Source organism: Armigeres subalbatus, chromosome 1 (genome assembly GCF_024139115.2).
Source record: "Armigeres subalbatus isolate Guangzhou_Male chromosome 1, GZ_Asu_2, whole genome shotgun sequence".
NCBI classification, from domain to species: Eukaryota; Metazoa; Arthropoda; class Insecta; order Diptera; family Culicidae; genus Armigeres; species Armigeres subalbatus.
Window position 1 is genome coordinate 77958094 of NC_085139.1, and position 26718 is coordinate 77984811.

General features: G+C 40.1%; 2 protein-coding genes across 4 annotated transcripts in view; both read left to right on the forward strand.

Annotated features, from left to right (window-relative positions):
• LOC134213005 (mpv17-like protein) overlaps positions 1-26718 on the forward strand; it is a 467861-nt gene that overhangs the window by 348978 nt on the left and 92165 nt on the right. The gene's annotated exons all lie outside the window — the stretch shown is intronic.
• Positions 8507-9245, forward strand: LOC134206280 (uncharacterized). Its single transcript, XM_062681974.1, has 2 exons — positions 8507-9172; positions 9228-9245. The coding sequence occupies exons 1-2, from the start codon at positions 8507-8509 to the stop codon at positions 9243-9245; spliced, it is 684 nt and encodes a 227-aa protein (XP_062537958.1).

Genomic DNA, 26718 nt, shown 5'->3' on the forward strand with positions numbered 1-26718 from the left:
AAATACTGACGTGAAAACGTGGCAAAGGTGGCTGTCTTCATAAGAGGAATTGATGGTCATCTTCGAATGATAGAGAAATTGGCAGCCTTGATCCCTATACTGCCGTGCCAAGCATAGTTGTCCCATGTCTTTTTTTACGATGCCATTCCCTCTATGCTGGCGGTGTCGCATTTTTTCAGATAAGTTATTTCTCTATCAGACTTCATGGCTAGGCTTGCCAGCAATCCTTTCTAGATCTTAAATCCGTTGATGAATTCTTTTGTTGGCCACCAGGGAGCAAGAAGGCCATCAACTAAAAACGACATGGGACAACTATGCTTGGGACGGTAATATACAGGGAGCAACTAACTGGCAAAGGTAAAGAGCTGGCTGGTAAAGTAACGAAATTTCCATTTTTCAACACCGTTTACCGATGTGAATAATTTACCTGAAATGTTTCAAATGGATCCATAATGCAACGACGAAAAAAAATAAATGGACAGAATAAATGGAAATGTAGCCACTGTTCGGGTGCTTCCTCCTCGTCATACATGCACGCTCTATCAGCTTCTTGATTTAAAGCTTCCAGGATGAATAGCCAATCTCGTCCCTCGTCCCGAGCATATCCTTATTTTTTCATTGCTCCGGAATCTCTGGCTCTGTTACTTTTTGATTATGCTTATATCATATTACACGAAGTATCTAAACAACTGTTCCAATCAATATGAATTGATTCTCGAAATCATAACACAGCCCATGAATAGAATTCCAAATGAAAATATATTATGGCGATGATGTCTTTCTCGTGCATTGGAAATACTTTATGTCTTCTGGTCAGTTTGTACCCAATGTAATGTGACTCTTTTTTCTTTAGGCAACTCTCGATGATATCGGAGTTATTTATCTTTGCTATACAAGACAATTGATTCTATATATGTCGTTCGTTGTTAGTTGCAGATGAAGCTTGTTTTGCCTTGAGTTATTTGGAACATAGAATCCTGTCAGTATGTAAGAATCTATCCTACTGATACGCAGCATGAGACGACAACTATTAGTCCAAAGTGCAACTACATACTTTGCCTCCCACTATGGGTTTAGGTCAGACAATAAAGATACACATTGGATTTAGAAATGTAACCATCCTTGGACACATATTAGGGTGAGTTAATTATTTGGAATTTGGAAATGACGCAACAAATGTCAATATGAAAACAATTAATATGCTTGAAAATCAGATTCAAAATATTTCTATTATTATGCAAAATAGATTTTGATAAATTATTCGTCCTTCTCTAAGGCTTTTATTTTATTTACTAGCTGTATGTAGTATGTACCCGGCCGTGCCCGGAATTGCCAGTTTTATTGAAAATTTTCGTTTGAATCGAAAAATGAGAAAACCAGTTGGTCGACAGAGTAATTGTGGTTTGTTAATGAATCTTCATCATTTGATTGAAAGAAAGCAGACTTCACTTTTGAAAGCATTGACTCCGCCTGATACAATCTTATTATATTCTAGGAAATAACATTTCCGTTGAAAAATTATTTTCTCGGAAATTTTATTTTCGGCAAATGCTATTTTCGGAAAAATGTATTTTCATAGAAATGTCATATTAGAGAATTTTTTATGTTCAGAGAAATGCCATTTTCAGGGAACTACCATATTCGTTACTATTGAAAAAGTATCATTTTTGGGGATACATATGTAATTTTATGTAAATATCATATTCAGACTTGAGAAAACCACTAGATAAGATTTAAAGTTAGCTTGGATTATAAATTATGTACGGATCTTCAGACCTGATGACCAGATAAATACCACGTTTTGATTCACTTCAAATTTGTTTTAATTTTTTTTAATGAACCTTCTTCTTCTTCTTATTGGCATTACATCCCCACACTGGGACAGAGTCGCCTCGCAGTTTAGTGTTCATTAAGCACTTCCACAGTTATTAACTGCGATGTTTCTAAGCCAGGTTACCATTTTTGCATTCGTATATCATGAGGCTAGCACGATGATACTTTAATGTCCAGGGAAGTCGAGACAATTTCCAATCCGAAAATCGCCTAGACCGGCACCGGGAATCGAACCCAGCCAACCTCAGCATGGTCTTGCTTTGTAGCCGCGCGTCTTACCGCAAGGCTAATTGTTAATAAATATTGAGAATCTTAGCAATGACATTTTAGGTGTCGATATATATTTTTACTTGGTTGTTTGCTTGATTTTCGTCAGCGTCAACCCGCTAAATTTATATATTTTCAAAACCGACGCGCCCGACGCTGTGACGCGGTTGATTTAGAACATTTAGTACAACAACACGTAACGCGCGAAGCACGACACTCTATGGGCCCATTCACAAATTACATAACGCTTTAGGGGGTGGGAGGGTACCTATCAGAGCGTTACGGCCCATATAAATTTCAGAACCTTTTCATACAAAAAACGTTACGAGGGGGTGGGTGGGGGTTGAAAATGGTTAATTTTTGCGTTATGTAATTTGTGAATGAACCCTATTGCGCTGGTCGATAAGAAATATGCCATTTTCAAAACAACCTCAGCGCAACGGGCTATTGTAATCCAATCCAGCCTTGATCAACTGTGGATAGAAGAGACTATTCGCCAACCCTATGGCCGTGGGTGGTTCCGGGCTGTACGGTACCATCGTCTTTTCTCTTGGAATATATAGTTACGCGTGAACCTTTCCGATCAACCAGCAAGGTCAGCATAACCGCCCTTGCTAAGACATCATCGCGCCACCGAGTCACCACGCCACCAAGTCACCGTTGTTACCAAGTGTAGTCAGCAGTTTTGGAGGAGTTCGACCCCGTTGGCCAGGTATTGCAGCGTAGACAGATTTAATTAATAAATAGGGTTCGATCAGAAAACGGACAGTCAGTCTTTATTCAGAGTAGGAAGTGTTAGTTACAATTAGATCTTAAGTAGTGAAACCATATTAATGTAATTAAAAGTGAATAAAGTTATTTTTTTTATAATAAACAGTCTGTGAGACTTATAATTGGCGCAGCCGTACGGAACTGGCTGGAGTGAATCATTGTGATAAAAAAGTGGAATAGTTACGATTAATAACCGTGATTGAAGTGATTCCGTGGAAAGTATTCCAAAATACTTGAAACATCCGAAGCACCACAGGGAAGCTTAATCATCAAAGTGAACCGCTTAGGACTTGAGGATCCCCCCGCAGTGAACACTTGGAGAACCAACACCGTCCAGCCGGGACTACGCACAACGACAGCATAAAATCGTGAGTAATTTTATTTAATTATCCTCATTCAGTGCAACTCAACCGCAAAGCGGGCATCAGTGTGTGATATTTTCCAAATGATTCACGTCGTTAGTTTGTAGTGCCAGATAGGCAAGCTAAGAGAGAAGCGAATCAACACTTTACGTGGGCTTCTTGGCAAGTAAGAGAGACGCGAATCAACACTTTTAGTGGGCTCCTTGACTACTTCACAAACAGAGATTTTCTTTGTCCCCCTTACATACGCATTTGACTGTGGTTTTCAGTGGTTTAATTTGATGCCAAAAACCAAGTCAGCGTTAAAAGAAGCTCGAGCGCTGCTCAAAAAGGTACAAATTAAAATTACCGACAGTAGCTCAGACTCAGAAGCTTCCAGTTTAGATTCTGGTGAATTCTCACATATCCCAGTTGAAGAGACCCCAGATATCTGCTCTCTAACTTTAGAAAACATTACGATGGAACAGATTTCCGCCCAGATGAGTAGCCTTACTCTAATGATGCAACAGTTAATGGAACGGCAAGATCAGCAACAACTGGCTATTAACTCATTATCATTGAACCAGCCAAACGTCGCTGCAACACCGCAACAAAATAGAGGAACGATGGAAGACTTTTTTAAGCTTCCTGATCCAATTAAAGTCATCCCAAAATTCGATGGTAGCCGAAAGCAGTTGACTGCTTGGCTCACAACGGTCGAAAACACTTTAGAAATTTTTAAACCCCTAGTAACACCAAATCAGTTTGCCATCTATGTGTCTGCTGTAATACACAAAATAGAAGGCAAAGCTAAAGACATAATTTGCCTTGCGGGAAACCCTCAGACATTCGAGGAAATTCAAGAAATTTTAACCAACGCTCTTGGCGACAGGCAGGAGCTAACATTTTACAAGAGCCAACTTTGGCAAAACAAAATGATGGACACCATGTCCATCCATAAATACTATTCAAGGTGTAAGGAGATTACGCAAAATATCAAGACTTTGGCTAAACAGAAACAGAAGTACAAGGATAACTGGGATGCGATAAACGCATTTATGGAGGAAGATGCACTAGCCGCATTTCGTGCCGGGTGGAAAGCGCTGTACTTTGGTTACGCTCAGGCAGCTTGCCCAGAGGACATGGAAACAGCCTATGCTTTTGTTTGTAAATGTAGATCCAAAGAGGCAACCGCTTACAACATGGAACAACTCCCAACAAAAAATATACAGAAACACAAGAACTTCAGAAACGATGAGAAAAAAAACAGACCGAAAGACAAGACAGGCAAGACAGAAAATTAGAAAATAAGGAATCAACTCAACCTATGGATATAGGTTCAACAAGATCGAAATTGACTCTTAATAGGAAACAATTATACAATACTGAAATCGCGGAACCAGATAAATCCTCAGAATCAGAATCAGAAGACGAAAACATTGACCTAAATTTTTGCTGGACTCAGCAAAAAGTAAGAGAAACTTGAACTACCTACCTTACTTGACCAGTAAAAACTCACAAACAGGACAGACCATTAGACTTTTAATAGATACAGGGGCCAATAAAAATGTTATACGTCCCGGTATAATCACAAACATAACCACGACGAAAGACACCAGAATAAAGAATATTTCAGGAAACCACAGAATTAATAAGAAAGGAAAGGCAAACCTAATTGACAGAAACGTTACCCCACAAACATACTACGAATTGAACTTTCATGATTATTTCGATGGTATTATCGGTTCTGAATTTTTGGCAGAATGTAAAGCTACAATCGATTACAATAAGGAAATCCTTATCATCAACAACCAAAAGATACAGTTTGACAAGTATTTCCCCGCTAGAAGATTATATTCACACACCCTCGAAATTAATACATCAAAAGATGGAGATTGGATTGTCCCTACCTTTCAGAAACTGCACAGATCGATAGTAATTGAACCAGGACTTTATAATTCCACCAACAAAAAATCCATAGTTAAAGTAATTAGTAACAAAAACTCAGTTGATCCATTAGTGAACGGATATTTTGACCTTAAAGTAAATAATTTTGAAACGATAACACCCGTTGATTAGGAACCATGCTCTTCAATTGACAAAGACACACTATCTAAAATAATACGTACCGAACACTTATCACCACTTGAAAAGGATAGACTCTTCGAAACGATTCTGAAAAATCAAAGCGTACTTTTGAAACCAAGGGAAAAATTGACTGCAACATCTATTATAAAACATCAAATCGCTACCACTGATGATGCCCCGTCTATACTAAATCTTATCGATATCCACATGCTTACAAAAAGACGTCGAAGAACAGATCCAGGAACTTTTGGATAATGGTATAATTCGTCATAGTACTAGTCCATACTCATCTCCTATTTGGGTAGTCCCAAAGAAGAAAGATGCCTCCGGAAAACAGAAAATTAGAGTCGTCATCGACTACAGAAAGCTGAATGATAAAACGATTAGTGATAAATTTCCAATACCACAAATTGAAGAAATATTAGACAGCCTAGGAAAGTCCATCTACTTTACCACTTTAGATCTGAAATCAGGTTTCCACCAGATTGAAATGGATCCAGCACACCAACCTAAAACGGCATTTTCCACCAGTTTAGGTCATTTTGAATTTACTAGGATGCCGTTTGGCTTAAAGAATGCACCCGCCACTTTTCAGCGGGCAATGAATAACATACTTTGCGAATACATAGGAACTATCTGTTTCGTATATCTAGATGACATTATAATAATCGGAAAAGACTTGAAAACCCACTTGGAAAATCTTTCAAAATTCTAAATAGACTAGCATCATTCAATTTGAAAATCCAATTGGATAAATGCGAGTTCATGCGCAGAGAAACTAAATTTCTAGGTCACATTATCTCTGAGGACGGTATTAAGCCTGATCCAGAACAAATACAAAAGATTTTAGATTGGAAACTTCCTCAAACACCAAAAACAAATTAAGCAATTTTTAGGGTTATCAGGATATTACAGACGATTCGTCAAAGATTATTCAAAGCTCACTAAGCCTATGACAAAGTTTTTAAAAAAGAATCAGACTGTTAACACTGATGACACTGATTACCAAACTTCTTTCGAAAAATTGAAAAACATTATTGCGTCCGACCAAATCATGGCGTACCCGGACTTTAAATTGCCATTTATTCTTACAACAGACGCTAGTAATTATGCTATTGGCGCTGTTTTATCCCAAATTCAAGAAAATGTGGAAAGGCCAATCGCTTTCACAAGCAGAACTCTAACCAAAAGTGAAATCAACTACAGCACCATTGAAAAGGAAGCACTTGCCATCGTATGGGAGTGAACAAGTTCAACGCATTTCTTCATGGTAATCAGTTCACTCTTTTCACGGACCATAAACCTTTGCAGTACATCAAAAACTGCAACAAAAATTCTAGGATTCTGAACTGGAGAATGGCATTAGAAAACTATGACTATACTATTAAATACAAACAAGGTAAAACAAACGTCGTCGCCGACGCTTTGAGCAGAAAATTAGAAGACAATTTAGAAATGAATTTCAATAACATACTTCCCCCCATTCCAGAAGATGAACCACAAGATAACCAAAGCAACCCATCCAACTCGGAAGAAGATGATGTTGATACTATCCATTCAGCGGAAACATCAGATGACTATTTCATCCACTGCACGGAGCGGCCTATAAACTACTATAGAAATCAAATTATTTTCAGGATCTCCCGAATCTGTACTGACATTACTGAAACCCCTTTTGAACATTTTCGACGAATAATAATATGCAGACAAAACTTCGACGAAAATACCGTTACAGATATTTTAAAGAAATACCATAATGGAAAGCAATCCGCTATCCTGGCACCCGAGAATCTACTACCAACAATTCAGGAATCTTACAGGAAAAACTTTAACGAGACCGGACACTTCGTAATTACACAATTACAAGTTGAAGACGTTACAAACAAAGAACGACAAGACGCCATAATCCATAAAGAACACGAACGCGCTCATCGTGGTGTGAACGAAGTAGAAAACCAAATTAAACGTAGTTATTTTTTCCCTAAAATGACCTCGAAAATCAAAATAGTAACTAAAACTTGTAAAATTTGCAACACCCACAAGTATGAAAGGAAGCCTTATAACATAAAGCTTTCTCCGAGACCAATTTGCGACAGACCCTTCGATAGGATACATATGGACATTTTCCAAATAGACAAACACAATTTCCTATCCTTTGTAGACTCATTTTCCAAACACGCTCAAATGATCCCAATGCAGACGAAAAACTTGATCGACGTTAAGAACGCCCTTGCACAATATTTTACATCGTTGGGCATACCCAGACAAATCATTACGGATCACGAAACTACTTTCAGATCCATTGATCTCAAAAATTATTTAGACCATTTGCACATAGAATTGAAATACGCGTCATGCTCTGAATCAAACGGACAAGTAGAGAAAACCCACTCAACGATTATTGAAATAGTAAACACCAACAAATACAAATTTCCAGATCTTAGTACTACAGCTATCGTTCTGTTAGCCATTTCCCTTTATAACTCTTCAGTTCACTCAGTTACTAAGTTTACCCCAAATGAAATAATATTCAATAATAACAATATTGGAGAGCCAAATTCAATTCGCAATAATTCAGAAGAACTATTTGAAAAAGTTAAAGCTAACTTAGAGAAAGGTAAACAAGTTCAGGTTAATAGGAACCAGAATAGGGAAGATCCACCAGAAATTTCAGAAAACCAAGATGTATTTTTAATACCAAATATTAGAAAGAAATTGGATTTTAAAGCAAAGGCCACGATAGCACTCGATATAAAGGAAAAATAACAAAAACGTGAAATGACATAAAAGCAAAATCAAGCGTATTGTGTAATAAAACTTATGATCTGATTCTCTTTTTTCTGATTTCGTTACAGCATTCGAACGTTAGTCACCTCTAAATATTGAGAAGACGCAAAGTAATAATGTACTCGAAGCTAATACTGTTTTCTATCATTTTGAATGCGAATTGTCGGCACTTGGAAATTAAAAAAATGAATCCTGATTATTGCTACATGTTCGAAATTGTTATATTCAAACAGGCATTGTTAAAGTGATACATCCGATAAATTTGACTGTGTTAGAAGAAAACGTGAATTTATTCTTAGATATCTCAAGGAAAATAGATAGAACCCTTCCAATGTCGAATTTAATTGCGCGGAAAAGTAGGCAACTGTTAGACAACTTATATCAGCTAAAACCCTGCAGAAAACTCGCAGACAGAAGAGATGGACTCCGTCGGGACAGCTTGGAAGTGGATCGCAGGTAGTCCAGACGCAGAGGACTTAAGAATCATTAACAACACCTTCAACGAGTTAATCAACGAGACCAACAAGCAGATACAGATCAACCATGTTATAAACGAAAGGATTACGAAAATCTCGGACACAGTGAATACATTGATCGATCATCATACAACTTTGAACACCATACTACTGAAGGATATAGACGCAATAATCTTACTTCTATCCATGGACGCAACAAACAATATTCTCGAAGACATCGAAGACGCCATTCTACGAGCCCGAGTTTCATTACCGAACAGCAAGCTACTAACAATCAAGGAAATTTTTTTGATAGAATCTATTCTCAACAAACAAGGAATTGCGACAAGGTTTCCTGAAGACGCACTTAACTATGCCACTCCGAAAATAGCCAGTACCAATGAGATGATGCTCTACATTCTAGAACTTCCACAGACGAATGGAGATTGTAAGATTTTCGAAATTTTACCATTGATCACAAATAACACGGTTCTAACGAACACCCCCAACTACGTGATCAAGTCTAACAAGAAGCTTTTTACAACAAACCATCCAGAAAACACCGTTCAGCAACTACACGAAGCAAAACCATTCATCGACTCTTGTGTATACCTGATAATTATGGGAATGGTAAGCCATTGCAACGCAACAACTACAAATCAAACGAATCTTCAACTCTTATCAGGAAATAGAGTACTCGTAAACAACGCAGTGAACCTGAATTTAACCACGAATTGCGGACCGCATGATAGAGCATTAACAGGAAATTATCTTATAGTTTTCATCAATTGCACCATCAAAATTGACAACCAGACATTCATCTCCAAAGAGATAACCATACAAACAAATCATTTGGAAGGAATACTCCCAGGATTGCTTATCAACAAGACTATCATCAGTCAATCAAACTTTTCAACGTTAACTTGGCAAACGTTGAGCAACAGAAAACGGATTGATCACGTACAACTCAAACAATTCGAGCATAGAAGATGGCTTTTGGAATTTTCGGCGGTTTTTCAACCACCACTGTTTTAATATTGGCAATAGCAATTATCTGTCTTTACAGGAAACGAGTCGTCTTTAAGATTCATTACCCTCACACCAACGACAAAGCAACCAGAATTGAGAAAACTTCTAAGAATTCTACAAAATTGTCCGAGGACGTCCAATCTTACCCCCCGGAGGAGTTACGCGTGAACCTTTCCGATCAACCAGCAAGGTCAGCATAACCGCCCTTGCTAAGACATCATCGCGCCACCGAGTCACCACGCCACCAAGTCACCGTTGTTACCAAGTGTAGTCAGCAGTTTTGGAGGAGTTCGACCCCGTTGGCCAGGTATTGCAGCGTAGACAGATTTAATTAATAAATAGGGTTCGATCAGAAAACGGACAGTCAGTCTTTATTCAGAGTAGGAAGTGTTAGTTACAATTAGATCTTAAGTAGTGAAACCATATTAATGTAATTAAAAGTGAATAAAGTTATTTTTTTTATAATAAACAGTCTGTGAGACTTATAATTATATACTATACTAGTCGACCCAGCAGACGCACATTGGAACAACTCAGAAAAAGACGGTCAAAACCTCATTGTGGCGTTTAATACAGATTTAGATCCATGATTTGTTCATAGAATGTGTTCAAAAAGCTGCCGACAAAATCTAAAGCGTGAAATCCACTATTATGTTTTAATGCGATACTCGAGCAAAAAAAAAGTCTTAAACTAATTTAAAAATCGATTTTCAATATTTCGAAACTAAATATACAACACTTTGACCCGTTTTGTATCACAAAACATTGAAAAGCACTGACATACGCTAATCTGGAGATAATATGGCCTTTTTTATTGACATTTCTATCAAATGGAACACATTTATCGGATAAATAGGTCAATTTCATGAAAAAATATCACCCTTATTGACACATTTTGGCAGCTAGTTTTACATCATTCAGAAAGCTAATTTTATATAGAAGAAGCCAGTGACTAAAGCTCAGTTGGGTCTGATGAGGCTCATTGATTTTTGTTCCAATTTTTTGTTAGTGTTGTTATTTTCAAAAGTGTTATTTTCAAAAAAAAAAAAGTTTTTGTTTCACCTGTATCCAGTTTGTACTAACAATAGTACTAAAAAATGCTATAGCTCCTGCTCACAAAGAGCATTCTCCTTCCCATAAGATATGGAAGATAGAAATATGCGCTCAAACATGATAAGTAAGTAAAATATAAGTATACTGATTTTCTTGTTTCAATTTAATTTACCTTTAATTGATTATTAGGCAGTTATTTCCGCATTATCGATTAACGGTTAGGTGCAGGTATCTTAACAAATAAGGTATTATACGGATACAATACCGATTTTTGGCCATATGTCCATATTCGAGCATTTATTAAAAATATTTTAGAAGTTTTGGCGATGTTTTAGCTCTCATAAAGGTACACTTCCAAAACCAATAGATTTTGTTTGAAAACAATGTTTCTCAAAAGTTGGCTAAATTAGGCACTGAATTATAAGCAAAGGGTACGCTCACCCTACTTATAGAAATAATAAATAGATCCTCAATAAGGCCGATGAAATGAGTATATGATGAGAAACAGAAATATTTATCGAAAACTACACTATAAAAATTGGAACAAAAATCAGTGAGCCTCATCAGACCCAACTGAGCTTTAGCCACTGGCTTCTTTTATACAAAATCAGCTTTTAGAATAACGGAAATCTAGCTGCCAAAATATGCCTATAAGGATGATATTTAATCAAGAAATTAGCCCATTTTTTCAATAAAACCGTTCTATTTGACTGAAATTCCAATCAGAAAGACCATATTATCTGAAAACGATCGTATATTAGTGCCATTTTTTATTTTGTTATATAAAACGTGTTGATATGTTGTATATTTATTTTAAAAATACTGAAAATCCATTTTTATATGAGTTTTGGACAGCAGTATCGAAAAACAACAATTCAACCTTCAAAATTAGGAAGAAAACATACGTATCTTTGGCAAAATTTCTCAACACACAATATTCTAAAACATTGTTAAAAACCCGAACAAGAATTTTTTTTTGCTCGGTTATCGCATTAAAACATAATAGTGGATTTCACGCTCTATATTTTGCCGCGCAACTTTTTGAACACATTCTATGAAAAAATCATGGATCGAAATCTGTATTAAACGACACAATGAGGTTTTGACCGTCTTTTTTATGAGTTGTTCCAATGTGAGACGTTGTCCTGCATAGTAGGCGAAAATGTACGTTCTGAACTGCCCATTCAAAGATTTCATACGATTCTTAATTCGACACGGTTGTTTCATAAGGGCCAATGTCGCAAACGTAAACAATGCCTTTTCCTGTAAATTCATCAACAACTAGGACGGCTCCCATCTAACAACCACTTGGAACTGGTAGCGCTCAGCTCCTTCCATCGAACGGAAGTGGAAAATACAGAAGTCTCTAATCTTCCTGAAATCTGCAGAAGAAGTCAATGTTTACGTTTGCGACTTTCGCCCTTTTGAAACAACAATGTCGAATTTTCATTTTTCGCGATTTGTCAACCATACTCGTGATTTTTGCATGAGGAAACATCATATAAACCCGTCGGAAACGATAACGATAACAAACATTTTTGCCGAAAGAATGAAGAAAATCCAACCAGCCGTTTTCGAGTTATGCGGATACGAACACAGACCATTTCTCGCGTGATTTTTGAAAACGTCGTAAGTCCAAATGAGAGACTCTCTTTCATTACGCTCTCTTTTGCTAATATCTATGCTAGTTTAAAATTTGTTGCAATATTTTCACCTCAGCAGACTAGACAAAGCTATTTTCTTCAGATCAGTGCTGGAAAATCCAATGTAAATGTTAGCATGGCTTTGTAATAATCGGAAGAGAAAGTAAAAAAAAATATAATGCTATAAAGAACGAGCATCACAAAAAATATTTCGAAGAATGGTTTATGGTTTTAAAAACTATACATTCTAGAAATGGTGAAACATATAAAGACCCTCAAAAGAATCTGTTAACAATTAAAAAATCTACAATACTATTAATGTTATTATTGAGTTTCACAATTGAATAAAGGAATTTCAAACAGAATATAAACATTTCAAGGAGAATTCTTGAGCCTGAAATATTTCGAGGTGTTTTGGAATTTCATATATTATGGATCCTGGATACCCAGGAATCTTTTGAATTTAAACCACCACTATTTCTGAATATGATTGGATCGTAAAGTGCACATGCTTAAGGGAATTCATTTCAGTACCCGTTCAATCTTTCCACCACAAAATGTTTATAGTAATCAGGAGGCGCACACTTACTCAGGAATAGGAGTGTACACCACTGCCGCCGTCGATAGTTTTGCAACAGTGTCGCATATCATTGACCAACGTTTGCCACTCAACAAGTTGAAATTTAAGCGGAAAAGACGGCTTTGGCAGGTTTTGTTCAATTATTGGCAGCAGTGGTGCAATTTATCAACAATGCCTGCTGAGTGTGATCCTTTTGATTTGTATTTTTCTCTGCTTTTATTTGCCTATGACGGTGCCTTTCAGTCAGAACGACAAAGCAGGAGTAGCTTAGCAAACTCGGTTTGCCAACAGCGGGCTGTAGCTGATGATCATTCAGCACAAATTTCCTGTCATTGTCTTTCAAGTGATAGTATTCAACCATGCATTTATATAGGGCCGTCGCATTCACACAGCAGCGAGTGAACTGAATAGACTGTCAGTGAGGGCTGCGTGTGCAATGAGAAGAGAGGTCTTTTGTTTACTTTATCTTTGATTGTTGCTGCTAACCATTTTCAGTTTTCACTGCTAGGAAGTGAGTGTGAAGAGGGAATGGTATCAATATCCAACAAATTTCAGTCACTGAGATTGAGAATTCGCACCACTGATTGGCAGGGAGGTTTTTTTTTATGACTGACTAGGCTCAAATTTGGCCTAAACATTCTTTGCATATCGGGGGCAGCAGGGACTATGTCCAAGGGCTTGACGATCCCTCCCCAGGCCATCTGCGAGTTGTGGCGCCTGACAGTGAGCCCTGTTAAACCTCTATAAAAAGCTGCATGTATCCGCAAGTAGGCTCCGCCAAAGCGACCGTGTGCCGCTCAAAGCGTACAAGCCCAAGTCCTGGTGTTAGGTCGGACGCTAAACAGCCCTGACACGACGGCCCTCCGACGAGACAGGACGTTTGCGCAGGTCCAATAAGCCGCCTTTAAAAACAACTATTACGAACGACATAGAAGATAATACGACTCGATACAATCGGCAACGACCTAGGCGACGAATAAAGGATCACGATTGGAAGCTTGGAACATGGCACTGCAAGTCGCTAGGCTTCGCAGGATGCGCCAGGATAATCTACGATGAACTACATCCCCGCAACTTCGATGTCGTAGCGCTGCAGGAAATCTGCTGGACAGGACAGAAAGTGTGGAAAAGCGGGCATCGAGCGGCAACCTTCTACCAAAGCTGTGGCACCACCAACGAGCTGGGAACCGGCTTCATAGTGCTGGGAAAGATGCGCCAACGCGTGATTGGGTGGCAGCCAATCAACGCACGGATGTGCAAGCTGAGGATAAAAGGCCGTTTCTTCAACTATAGCATCATCAACGTGCACTGCCCACACGAAGGGAAATCCGACGACGAGAAAGAAGCGTTCTATGCGCAGCTGGAGCAGACATACGATGAATGCCCACTGCGGGACGTCAAAATCGTCATCGGTGACATGAACGCTCAGGTAGGAAGGGAGGAAATGTATAGACCGGTCATCGGACCGGATAGTCTGCATACCGTATCGAACGACAACGGCCAACGATGCATAAACTTTGCAGCCTTCCGCGGAATGGTAGTCCGAAGCACTTTCTTCCCCCGCAAGAATATCCACAAGGCCACATGGAAATCACCTAATCAAGTAACGGAAAACCAAATCGACCACGTTCTAATCGACGGTAAATTCTTCTCCGACATCACGAACGTACGCACTTACCGCAGTGCGAATATTGAATCCGACCACTACCTCGTTGCAGTATGCCTGCGCTCAAAACTCTCGACGGTGATCAACACGCGTCGGAGTCGTCCGTCGCGGCTAAACATTGGGCGGCTACAAGACGGTAGGCTAGCCCAAGACTACGCGCAGCAGCTGGAAGTGGCACTCCCAACGGAAGAGCAGCTAGGCGCAGCATCTCTTGAAGATGGCTGGAGAGATATTCGATCCGCCATTGGAAGTACCGCAACCGCTGCACTAGGCACGGTGGCTCCGGATCAGTGAAACGACTGGTATGACGGGTAATGTGAGCAGTTAGTTGAGGAGAAGAATGCAGCATGGGCGAGATTGCTGCAACACCGCACGAGGGCGAACGAGGCACGATACAAACGGGCGCGGAACAGACAAAACTCGATTTTCCGGAGGAAAAAGTGCCAGCACGAAGATCGAGACCGTGAAGAGACGGAGCAACTGTACCGCGCTAATAACACACGAAAGTTCTATGAGAAGTTTAACCGTTCACGTAAGGGCAACGTGCCACAGCCTGATATGTGTAAGGACATAAACGGGAACCTTCTTACGAACGAGCGTGAGGTGATCCAAAGGTGGCGGCAGCACTACGAAGAACACCTGAATGGCGATGTGGCAGATGAAGATGGCGGTATGGTGATGGACCTGGGAGAACGCGCGCAGGACATAATTTTACCGGCTCTGAATCTCCAGGAAATCCAGGAGGAGATTGGCCGGCTGAAAAACAACAAAGCCCCCGGGGTTGACCAACTACCAGGCGCTGCACTGGGTCATTACCAAGATTTAAGAGGAGGAAGTTTTGCCGCAGGAGTGGATGGAAGGTGTCGTGTGTCCCATCTACAAAAAGGGCGATAAGCTGGATGGTAGCAACTACCGCGCAATCACATTGCTGAATACCGCCTACAAGATACTCTCCCAAATTTTATGCCGTCGACTAGCACCAATTGCAAGGGAGTTCGTGGGGCAGTACCAGGCGGGTTTTATGGGCGAACGCTCCACCACGGACCAGGTGTTCGCCATACGTCAGGTATTGCAGAAATGCCGCGAATACAACGTGCCCACACATCATCTATTTATCGACTTCAAAGCCGCATATGATACAATCGATCGGGACCAGCTATGGCAGCTAATGCACGAAAACGGATTTCCGGATAAACTGATACGGTTGATCAAGGCGACGGTGGATCGGGTGATGTGCGAAGTTCGAGTTTTAGGGGCATTCTCGAGTCCATTCGAAACGCGTAGAGGGTTACGGCAAGGTGATGGTCTTTTGTGTCTGCTATTCAACATAGCTTTGGAGGGAGTAATACGAAGGGCAGGAATTGACACGAGTGGTACGATTTTCACGAAGTCCGTCCAGTTATTTGGTTTCGCCGACGACATTGATATCATGGCATGTAACTTTGAGAGGATAGAGGAAGCCTACATCAGACTGAAAAGCGAAGGTTAACGGATTGGACTAGTCATCAACACGTCGAAGACGAAGTACATGATAGGAAGAGGCTCAAGAGAGTTCAATGTAAGCCACCCACCACGAGTTTCTATCGGTGGTGACGAAATCGAGGTGGTTGAAGAATTCGTGTACTTGGGCTCACTGGTGACCGCCGATAACGATACCAGCAGAGAAATTCGGAGGCGCATAGTGGCTGGAAATCGTACGTACTTTGGACTCCGCAAGACGCTTGGATCGAATAGTGTTCGCCGCCGTACCAAACTGACTATCTACTAAACGTTTATAAGACCGGTAGTTCTCTACGGACACGAGACCTGGACGATGCTCGTGGAGGACCAACGCGCACTGGGAGTTTTTGAAAGGAAAGTGTTGCGTACCATCTATGGTGGAGTGCAGATGGCGGACGGTACGTGGAGGAGGCGAATGAACCACAAGTTGCATCAGCTGTTGGGAGAACCATCCATCGTTCACACCGCGAAAATCGGAAGACTGCGGTGGGCCGGGCACGTAGTCAGAATGTCGGACAGTAATCCGGTGAAAATGGTTCTCGACAATGATCCGACGGGAACAAGAAGGCGAGGTGCACAGCGGGCAAGGTGGATCGATCAGGTGGAGGGCGATTTGCGGACCCTTCGCAAACTGCGTGATTGGCGAAGTGCAGCCATGGACCGAGCTGAATGGAGAAGACTTTTATGTGCAGCACAGGCCACTCCGGCCTTAGTCTGATAATAAATAAAATAAATAAACTAAGTTTTTAGCCTATTTGATTTCAATGTTTCTTCGGACGTGTTTCGTCAACGAATGCTCAATCTTTTCCGCACCATTGATCGCTTCTAGCTAGGTTAAGATTTATTCATTGATACATCATTTGTCAGCTGGATTATAAATGTTATACATAAATAAATATCCAGATGTCATAATTCCAATTGGCTTGCAAAATGCTGAAGTTTGATACTCCTATTGCTAAAATGGAGCGAAAATATTGAACTGGCCATTTTCGGGTCGGATCCCAAAGGGTCAATTTGAAGACACCTCTTGTTTCGTTTCCATTTCTGGAAAAAGTGTCACCATGATTTTTGGTTTTAATATAATCCTCATATAAAAATCTACTGGAATGGTATGAATAGGGACGAAAAAAGCGACATTTTATTGGACTTCTATCGCCAAAAAGGAAGTTATGGTCGAATTTACTGCATCTGACCCAGTGACTCATCGGAATAACTCCGAATAGGAGGTCAACATCACAAGTCTAAACATGTATTTAGAATTCTGTGATCCGTACGAGCGTGCCGCGTCGTCTGTCAAACTGAAGCTCTTCAAATCCCAAATCCTGCCGCATTCCATATTCGGCGATATATTGCATGTCCATCTGAGTGCAAACTCTTTAGAAAAGCTTCGAGTGGCGCTAAACTGCTGTGTACGCTACGTCTGTGGATTAAGCACTACGATTATGTGAGCCATCTGCAACGTAACCTTATGAGATACCCTTTAGAATACTCTATGTGCATTACTCCTGCATTTGTCTAAGAAATCTGGTGATAACTCAGTCTCTTGCGATACTTCATGAAATGCTAACTCAATCCCGTGGTCGACGTTTGTAGAATCTTGTGGTTCCAGCTAACAATACGTTATGCTATGCTAGTTCACTGTTTGTTCGAGATGTGGTAAACTAGAATTCGTTACCGCCTGCTGTAAAACGTTCTTCGTCGGAAACAAGTTTCAAGAGTAGCTGCATCGATTTTTAAAACCGCCCTTACTTATTTTTTTTTTGATAGGTAGTAGAATAATTAAACACAATAATTTTATACAGTTTTGTATCTTTCCAAATCAGTGGTAATTATTTTCAAAAAAGATTTATATCTTACACTACTTGACAATATTAAATAAAGCCTGTCCACGTAAAATTTCTTTACTTACTTACTTATGGATCCTGTACACTTCCGGTGGTGCAAAGGGCCGACTTGAAAGATCTCCATCCTGAGCGTTGCCCGGCTATCGCTTTAACCTGTTTCCAGGTTAGATTTCGGTCGACTTATTTTATTTCTTTTTTGAGGCTTCGCCGCCATGGGCCTCTGGGTCTGCCTCTGCTGCGATGTCCCGCTGGGTTCCAGTCTAATGCTTGTTTACAGATTTCTTTTCCGCCCCTACGTAGAGTGTGGCCGACCCAGCCCCACTTCCGATCCCGAATTTCTGTTGCTATCGGACTCTGGTGACAACGATGATGGAGCTCGTTGTTTGAGTTCCAGTTGTGAGGCCACCAGGCCCGAATTATATACCGCAGGCATCTGTTAATGAACACCTGCAGCCTTTGAGTGTTCTCCACTGATACACACCATGTTTCGCTAGCGTATAACAGCACAGATTTTACGTTAGAGTTGAAAATTCGCATTTTGGTGCGTTCACCTATCTGCCTGTTTTTCCAGATATTTCTTAAACTCGCAAAGGCAGCCCTCGATTTCTTTATCCGTGCGCCTATGTCGATCTTGGTACCGCCGTCTGACGCCATTTGGCTACCAAGATATTGGAAGCTTTCAACATTCTCCACTGGTTGCCCGGCTACTGTGAAACTGGAAGGAGTCACCGTGTTTACATCCAACGATTTGGTTTTGTTGACGTTGATGACTAAACCTGCCGAGGAGGAGCGTTCGGCAAGGTCGTTGAGCTTACTCTGCATATCAGAGCGACGTTGCGCGAGGAGTGCAACGTCATCAGCCAATTCGAAGTCGTTTAGGTGCTCCATGGTTAAAGGCTGCCATAACAGCCCGCGGTTTGGTTCACGGTCAATCGCATCTACAAGAATCTCATCGATTACGATGAGGAACAGTAACGGTGATGGAATACATCCTTGCATCACACCAGCTACGACCCGGATAGGGTCGGACAGGACCCCATTGTGCAGTACTCTACACAAAAAGGCCTCGTACTGTGTTTCGATGAGGCCGATGATTTTCTCAGGTATTTTATACGATTCACAATATTTTCTTCTTTGTATACTTGATACAGCTCATGATTCATGGGTCTGCGCCACACACCATTTTCTAGTTTCCCTCCAAGTTGTACGCAGCACTTTTCGCTCGAAAACCCCGAAAGCTCTCAGGTCCGCCTCTTTTAATGTTCATGCTTCATGTCCATAAGGAGCCACTGGTAGAATCAGCTTTTTTGTATAGAGCAAATTTCGTTTCCGTCTGCATGTTGCGGGACCTAAGCTGGTTACGTAATCCGTAAAAGGCCCTATTCGCAACAGCAATACGTCTTTTCACTTCACGGGAAACGTCATTGTCACATGTCACAAGCGTTTCAAGGTAAACAAATTCTTCAACAACTTCAAACACATCCCCATCAAGCAGTACCTCTGCTCCAACACCACTAGGTCTTCCCCTATCTCTACCTGCCATCAAGTACTTCGTCTTGGTAGAGTTAATGGGACAAAAGCCTCCACTACTGCTCTGCGATCGATTCCAATAAGGTCGATGTCGTCCACAAAGCCCAGGAGCATATGCGACCGTGTGATGATAGTGTCGTTCCTCGGCAGGCCAGATCTCCTAATAGCGCCTTCGAGTGCAATGTTGAACAATAAATTCGAAAGTACATCACCCTGCTTCAATCCGTCTAAGGTCACAAACGAGATTGACACTTCATCTGCAATCCGAATACTTGATTTCGAGCCATCCAGCGTTACACGTATCAGTCTAATCAGTTTCGCCGGAAAACCATGTTCGGACATTATCTGTCACAGCTCATTTCTCTTCACTGAATCGTACGCTGCTTTGAAATCAATTAACTGCAAGTTGTACTCCCGAAATTTATCAAGGATCGTCCGCAGAGTAAACAACTGATCCGTCGTTGATCGGCCCTCACGAAAACCTGCCTGGTATTCGCCGACGAAGGACTCCTCAAGTGGTCTCAGTCTGTTTAACAGGATACGCGACAGAATTTTGTACGCCGAGTTCAGAAGGGTGATCCATCTGTAATTGGCACACTCTAGTCTGTGCCCTTTCTTATAGATTGGGCATTTGAGGCCATCGAACCAACCAGCAGGCAGTTCTTCATCCTCCCATATTTTCTGGATAAAGTGGTGGATTGATTGATGAAGCTGCTCACTCCCATGTTTGAGAAGCTAGACCGGGATCTCGCCCTTCCCAGCAGCTTTACTGGTTTTCAGCTCGTTTAGAGTCTTCTTAACCTCGTCCAGCGTTGGTAGTTCCACAGCTTGACCGCCGACGACTATGTTCATCCTGCTCCTTAATACACTTCCATTTTCACCGTTCAACAAATCTTCGAAGTACTGCTTCCACCTGGCTACCACCATAGCCTTGTCTGTCAGCAAATTCCCCTCTCGGTCACTGCACATGGCGGGCACTGGCAGAGTCTTATGCCGCGCGCCATTGACAGTTGCGTAAAACCTCCGCATATCGTTTCTATCCATGTTCTCCTGCGCTTCAGCTATCACACTCTCTTCGTGTTGCCTTTTTTTCTGCGGTAGACTCGTTTTTTCTGCCCTTGCTACACTGTACCGCTCTCTGTTGGAACGGGTACGAGCCACTAGCATTCGACTCCTAGCAACATTTTTCTCGTCCGTCACTCGCTGGCACTCCTCATCAAACCAACCATTTCGTTGGCGTCGCTGTGTAGTGCCTAACACTTCCTGCGCTGTTGTAGTCACAGCTTCGTGGATATTTTTCCAGGCATCAATATCAAAAACCGAAATATCATTTAAATATCAAGATATGCTATGGATAAGAACAAACTAATGGCATGTCATATTGATCACTTATTACAAATAGCATAACTTGAAATCCTTATGATATTTTAGTACAAAATATTGACATTGTCGTCTGATCTTTTATCTCTTATATCAATCATGTCCTCATCTCAAAATGCTATCTTATCGACATTTACGACTACTCGGGATGACCCTCGCCTTCTTATGTAACCGGGTGGCTATCGGGAACCATTTCGACCGGATTATTAAAACTTGTTTAGTACATCCGAACAAGCTCAAAAATCTAATCACAATTACAAGTTTCGGATACCCTCACCACTATGGGCGTACCGAATATGGACTTCACCACGATTTCATTGAACAAATTTTATTACCCAATAATCGAGGCTAGAATAGTGCTGCGCAGAACGATCCGGCCATAACACTCGTCTGAATATGCTAATCAAGTTTCTTGTGGATAAGTATTTACGTTCTTTGTTGGCCGTGATTGTTCGTTGCATTTTATTTTACAAATGAATCAAAGTTATTTTTTAGCAGTCATAAAAACAATATTTGTTTAAAGTTGCTTCTCTTTTTCCTAGTACTGGTTCAGCCTAATCTAAAATGTACTGAACACTGGTACTGTACGGAGCTTGCTGGTATTTCCCCTTTGCCAGGTTTCTCCCGTGTAGAAACTCCCTTTGGCAAACCACTAGCACTTTCATCCCAGAACCAGGCAGGACCCAGTAAAATGTCTGTGATCCGAGTAATGCGTGCTGTGGGCTCTGTACAAGACTGTTATTTAAAATTTGAATAATTTATATCTTGATTATGATATGCATTTAATTTTAATTACTGCATCCCTGTTTTCTCTCCAACGCACCACTACATAGCATAAGAGATATGTCTGCTTTGCACCATGTTGGTTGCATGCACATAATGCTTGAACAAAACATTCTTTGGTTGTGCAGTGCCTCCCCCAGCAGATCCTGATACCATTTGTATTTGCATACTGAGGTTTTTTCTGTGATGGCAAAATAACATGTCTCCGATATAAATTAGCATTTTACTTCGAACCACCGGCAGTCGTAGCTGAGTTTCCTCGCAATTAGGTTCTAGAGATTTGTTAGGATCTTGGATCTAATGGAATTAAATATAAATGAATCACCGACCAAACCAACTTTGAACATGGAATACAGTTGTGATCCGATTTCATGATCCTTGAATAAACCACAAACGTGTTACGCATATAGGGGAAATTGATCTCAAACATCACAAAACGATATATCATTTGATAGTTTATGATGGTTACAAAACCAACTTTCAAATGAAAAAGTACTTAAAATAGCAATGAAAGAGATTACATTTTCATTCATTGCAAACCTTGGTACCAGTGTAATCCTTTTAATTTCGTACTCGTCTAAACCAATGGAGTTGACATGAATAGCAGTTTTCTGAATGGCTACTTTTTATCACCATGTAACACATAAAACATCAACCAATTTCCGTCATCTGTCGTTGTTTTTTCATTTATTTGCAGCCAAGTAATTAGCATAAATTTATTAATCAAAATTTGGCTTATGCTGCTGCATGATTTCGTATTCACCTCCCTCAAGTAAGCGCCAATCATGCGGAAAGAGAACCGCCAAACCCAATCACATAATAATTTATACAATTCAGGTTTTCCACTGCCCTCCTGCGCTCTGCTCCGGCATAATAGCCGAATAAAAAATGCGTAGCATTTTGCGATATGAAATCCGAGTGTCATGCAGCGGCATTCATTCCCTTGAATCCATCTATCTCTACATGGTATCCGTCCCTTCCCATTGATAGACAATGAAACACGAATGCCGGCGAGGGACCACCTTCCCCATGCATCCGCGATGTCCCGTCTGAGTCCATAATGTAAACATGTATTTCACTACGGCCGACGAGTTCGGCTGCGTGCGTCCCCGTCATCGTGAAACATGTTTAATTCATATTGCTATAAACATAAAATTACGAATAATGATCGATTGTTGAAAATAACAATATAAAAGTAATAATAAAGTGCACACAATTTATTCCGAACGATGACTGTCTGCTTAAGTGCGTTGTTGGAAACGATGGAAATTGAAAACGGTGTGATGGTTGTTTCCAAGTTTTAGTTGACGTATGTATTTGCGTGGAAAGAAACACAGAACAGGCTTATCACGTGGCACCGACTGTTTTCGCAGTTTGAATCCAATCCAAAATCCGAACCACGTTGCCTTGGAAATAAAACTTTCGCTCACTTCTTACACGTTTGTTGATTCTATTCAAATAGAGAATGACGTACTTTTTGGCCTTTCCATTATTATTGTCACAGTGTAAAAAATTACAATTATGTGAACTATCCTGTAATTTGAATTTTCTCCACTATTCAATTTCTTAAGTTCAAGTCGAGTTCACTCAAGTCGAGTCAAGTACGAGACACTGCGTGTGTGCAAACGGTGTCAGGCCATTAGGCCGAAGGCCATTTGGCAGAAGGTCATTAGGCCGAATGGTCATTAGGCCGAACGGACATTAGGCCGAATTAGCAAAAAGAAGCAAATTTTTTTAAAATGAGAAGTGCTTTCTTCACCTTACCCCCTCTTCCTTCTTTCTTCTTACTTTTTCCTTCTTTTACCTCTCTTCTTCTTCCTTCTTTATCCTTTTTTCCTTTTCTCTCTTCCTGCTTGCTTCTTCCTATTTCCTTCTTCTGTGCTATTTTTGTCTTCTCCCTTCTTTCTTCTTATTTAAGCATTCCCCTTCCTTCTTTCTTCCTTTATTCTTCTTCTTCTTTCTTCTTTTCCCCACCCTTCTTCTTTCTACTTTCTTCTTCTTGTTTCCTTCTTCTTTCTTCCCTCCTTATTTTTTATTCTTCTTTCTTTTTCCTTTCTTTCCTTTTTGCTTCTTTTTTCTTCTTCCTTCTTCCTTCTCAATTATTCCTTCTTTCTTCTTCATTTTTACCTCTTCCTTCTTCCTTCGTCTTTCTTCCTTCTTCTTTCATTCTTCTTACTTTTCTTTCTTCCTTCTTTCTACCTTCTTCCTTCTATCTTCTTCCTTCTTCCTTCGTCCTTCTTTCTTCTTCCTTTTCCTTCTTCCTTCTTCCTTCTTTCTTTTTCCTTTTTCCTTCTTCCTTCTTCGTTTTTCGTTCTTCGTTCTTCCTTCTTCCTTCTCCCTTCTTTTTTCTTCCTTCTTCCTGCTTGCTTCTTCCTTCTACCTTCTTCAATTTTTCTTCTTCCGTCTTTCTTCCTTCTTCCTTCTTCCTCCTTAATTCTTTCTTCTTCCTTCTTCCTTCTTCCTTCTTCCTTCTTCCTTCTTCCTTCTTCCTTCTTCCTTCTTCCTTCTTCCTTCTTCCTTCTTCCTTTTTTTCTTCCTTCTTCTTCCTTCCTTCTTCTTTCTTCTTTCTTCCGTTTTCTTCTTTCTTTCTCCCGTCTTTTTTCTTTCTAATTCTTCCTTCTTCCTTTTTCCTTCTTCCTTCTTCGTTCTTCCTTCCTTCTCTCTTCTTCCTTCTTCCTGCTTCCTGCTTTATTCTTCCTTCTTCCTTCTTTATTCTTCCTTCTTCTATCTTCCTTTTTCTTCTTCCTGTTCTTTCCACCTTTTTTCACCTCTCTTCTTCTTTCTTCTTCCTTAATCTTCCTTCTTTTTTCTTCTTTCTTCCGTTTTCTTCCTCTTTTCTCCCGTCTTCTTGCTTTCTTATTCTTTTTTCTTCCTTCTTCCTTCTTCCATCTTCCTTCTTTCTTACTTCTCCCTTCTTCCTTCTTCCTTCTTCCTTCTTCCTTCTTCCTTCTTCCTTCTTCCTTCTTTATTCTTCCTTCTTCCTTTTTTCCTTCTTCCCTCTTCTTTATACCTTCTTTCACCTCTCTTCTTCTTACTTCTTCCTTCTTCTTTCTTCTTTCTTCCGTTTTCTTCCTTCTTTCCCCGTCTGCTTTCTTTCTTATTTTTCTTTTCCTCCTTCTTCCCTCTTCTTTCTTCCTTCTTCCTTCTTCCTCACTTCGCACAACTCATTTCTCACTCCCCAGTTCTCATTCGGCCTAATGGCCATTCGGCCTAATGACCGTTCGGCCTAATGACCGTTTGGCCTAATGACCATTCGGCCTAATAGCCTTCGGCCTTATGACCCAGCATCTGTGCGAACTAAGCATATGCGGTATTTCGAAAAATTTCGTTTCAGGTGGTTCAAAACTAAATTCCGCGGAATTTCGCGGAATTTGAGCATGGCGAAATCTGATTTCTTGACTTCGTTTCGTTTCGTAAAATTACAAAAATTTCGCTAGAAAAAACTAGCTTTTAACGAAATTTAACGAAATTCTGCGGAATTTAAAAACAAATTTAAACTTAAACCATACTGCCTCGTATGGTCGTTTATTATAAAAAAAAAATTGGCTGCGCCGCTGAACAAAATCATAAAGCTGTTTTCAAAACATAATGTTATACAAATTTATGTAGGGGGAATGACAGCTTCAGCAGGTTTTGTTCTATTATTGTCACGGGGGTTTTTATGACTGATTATGCTCAAATTTGGCCTGAACATTCTTTGCATATCAAAAAATATTGTGGCCAAATTTCATATAATTTGGTCGACAAAAACCCCCCTGACTATAATAGAACAAAACCTGCCAAAGCCGTCTTTTCCCCTATTAACGCTTACTACATAATCCCATTCTGAGTCGATAAATACGTAGGTGAACGGTTCGTCAATTATTCTTATAGCTTCTATTTCCATCCCATCAAAAACAAAGTAATGGAAAGGAATTTGGTTTGTTTATTATTTTTGTGATTTTTTTCAGCAGTGAGCACGCATGTTGACAAAAAGAAGCGACGAATTTGATGCCTTATTTCTTTGTTTAGCGATGAGATGGATATATGTACAGTGAGATGGAGATCGGAACAGTTCCCCTATTTAATTTTCTTCTATAAAACGTCTTCAGTGTATTGTTAGAAATGTCTAACAGAAAACAAAAAGCATCTTTAACTATTATATCGTATCAGTGATGAACTTAATTTTAAAATTAAAAAATCACTTAAATAAAGGAGAAAAAATATATATTCTACCCTATTTTTTCCCAAAAGTGATCCGACACAATATTTAAGATGACAGGCTCATAATGTAAATGTATGTAATCAGATATGAATCAAATCAGTATGATTTTGACAAAAAGGCAAAGTCATGGTGCGCATTTAGGGCCCTTATGGAATCTTTTTTTAGAGCGCCTGTTTCTTATGTAAGGCCGATTCCTCAATGCCGATTAGGCCTGTTGATGCAAGCTGGAGAACACGAAGTTAAAACATTAATGTCTGCTTGGAATAGCATGAAATTACGAAGATGGTAGTGTGTGGCATTGGACAGGCCTATTATCATGAACAGGTCTAGCATGCATGTGTCAAATGACAGATCGTGTCAGTCATCGTGAGTATACATATTCGCAGTCAGTCGATCCCACCTTCCTCCCGAGTGCAGCAGTGCAAACATGATGGGTGACAAATATGCGCGATGTTGAATTGCACATTTGGCGATCCTGCCAGGAGTTCTTAAAAATATATCGCATGAAGTCACCCATCATGTTAATAGAAGTGTGTGAAAAAAAAACAATTTCGGACGTAGCCGAAAAAGTAAAAGCAGCGGAGCTTTTTATATCAGTAAGAAGAGTGACGATTAATATGCATCTTTGTCAATGGGATTCTGCTTTTTGGTTGTTGTCCACGGACCCAAATCCGATTTTTTTTTCGCAATGGTTTGGACAGTTTTGTTTGCTTGCTCTAATTTGGGAGATAAATTTATCCCTCATTGTCAAATTACCTCAATACTGACTTCTTTTGCGAAAGTGTGTGTGCAAATTTTGAATGTTTACGTTTGTTACAGGAGAAAATGATGCAAAACGCCTCCACTACTGAATAATGCAGCATGATACAATCATGAAAACAATGAGCAAACTACAGTTTTAAAACGATTTTGCACTTAAAACAAGTTCATTTCGAAAATTTAATGTTGAAATGTTCAAATGTTT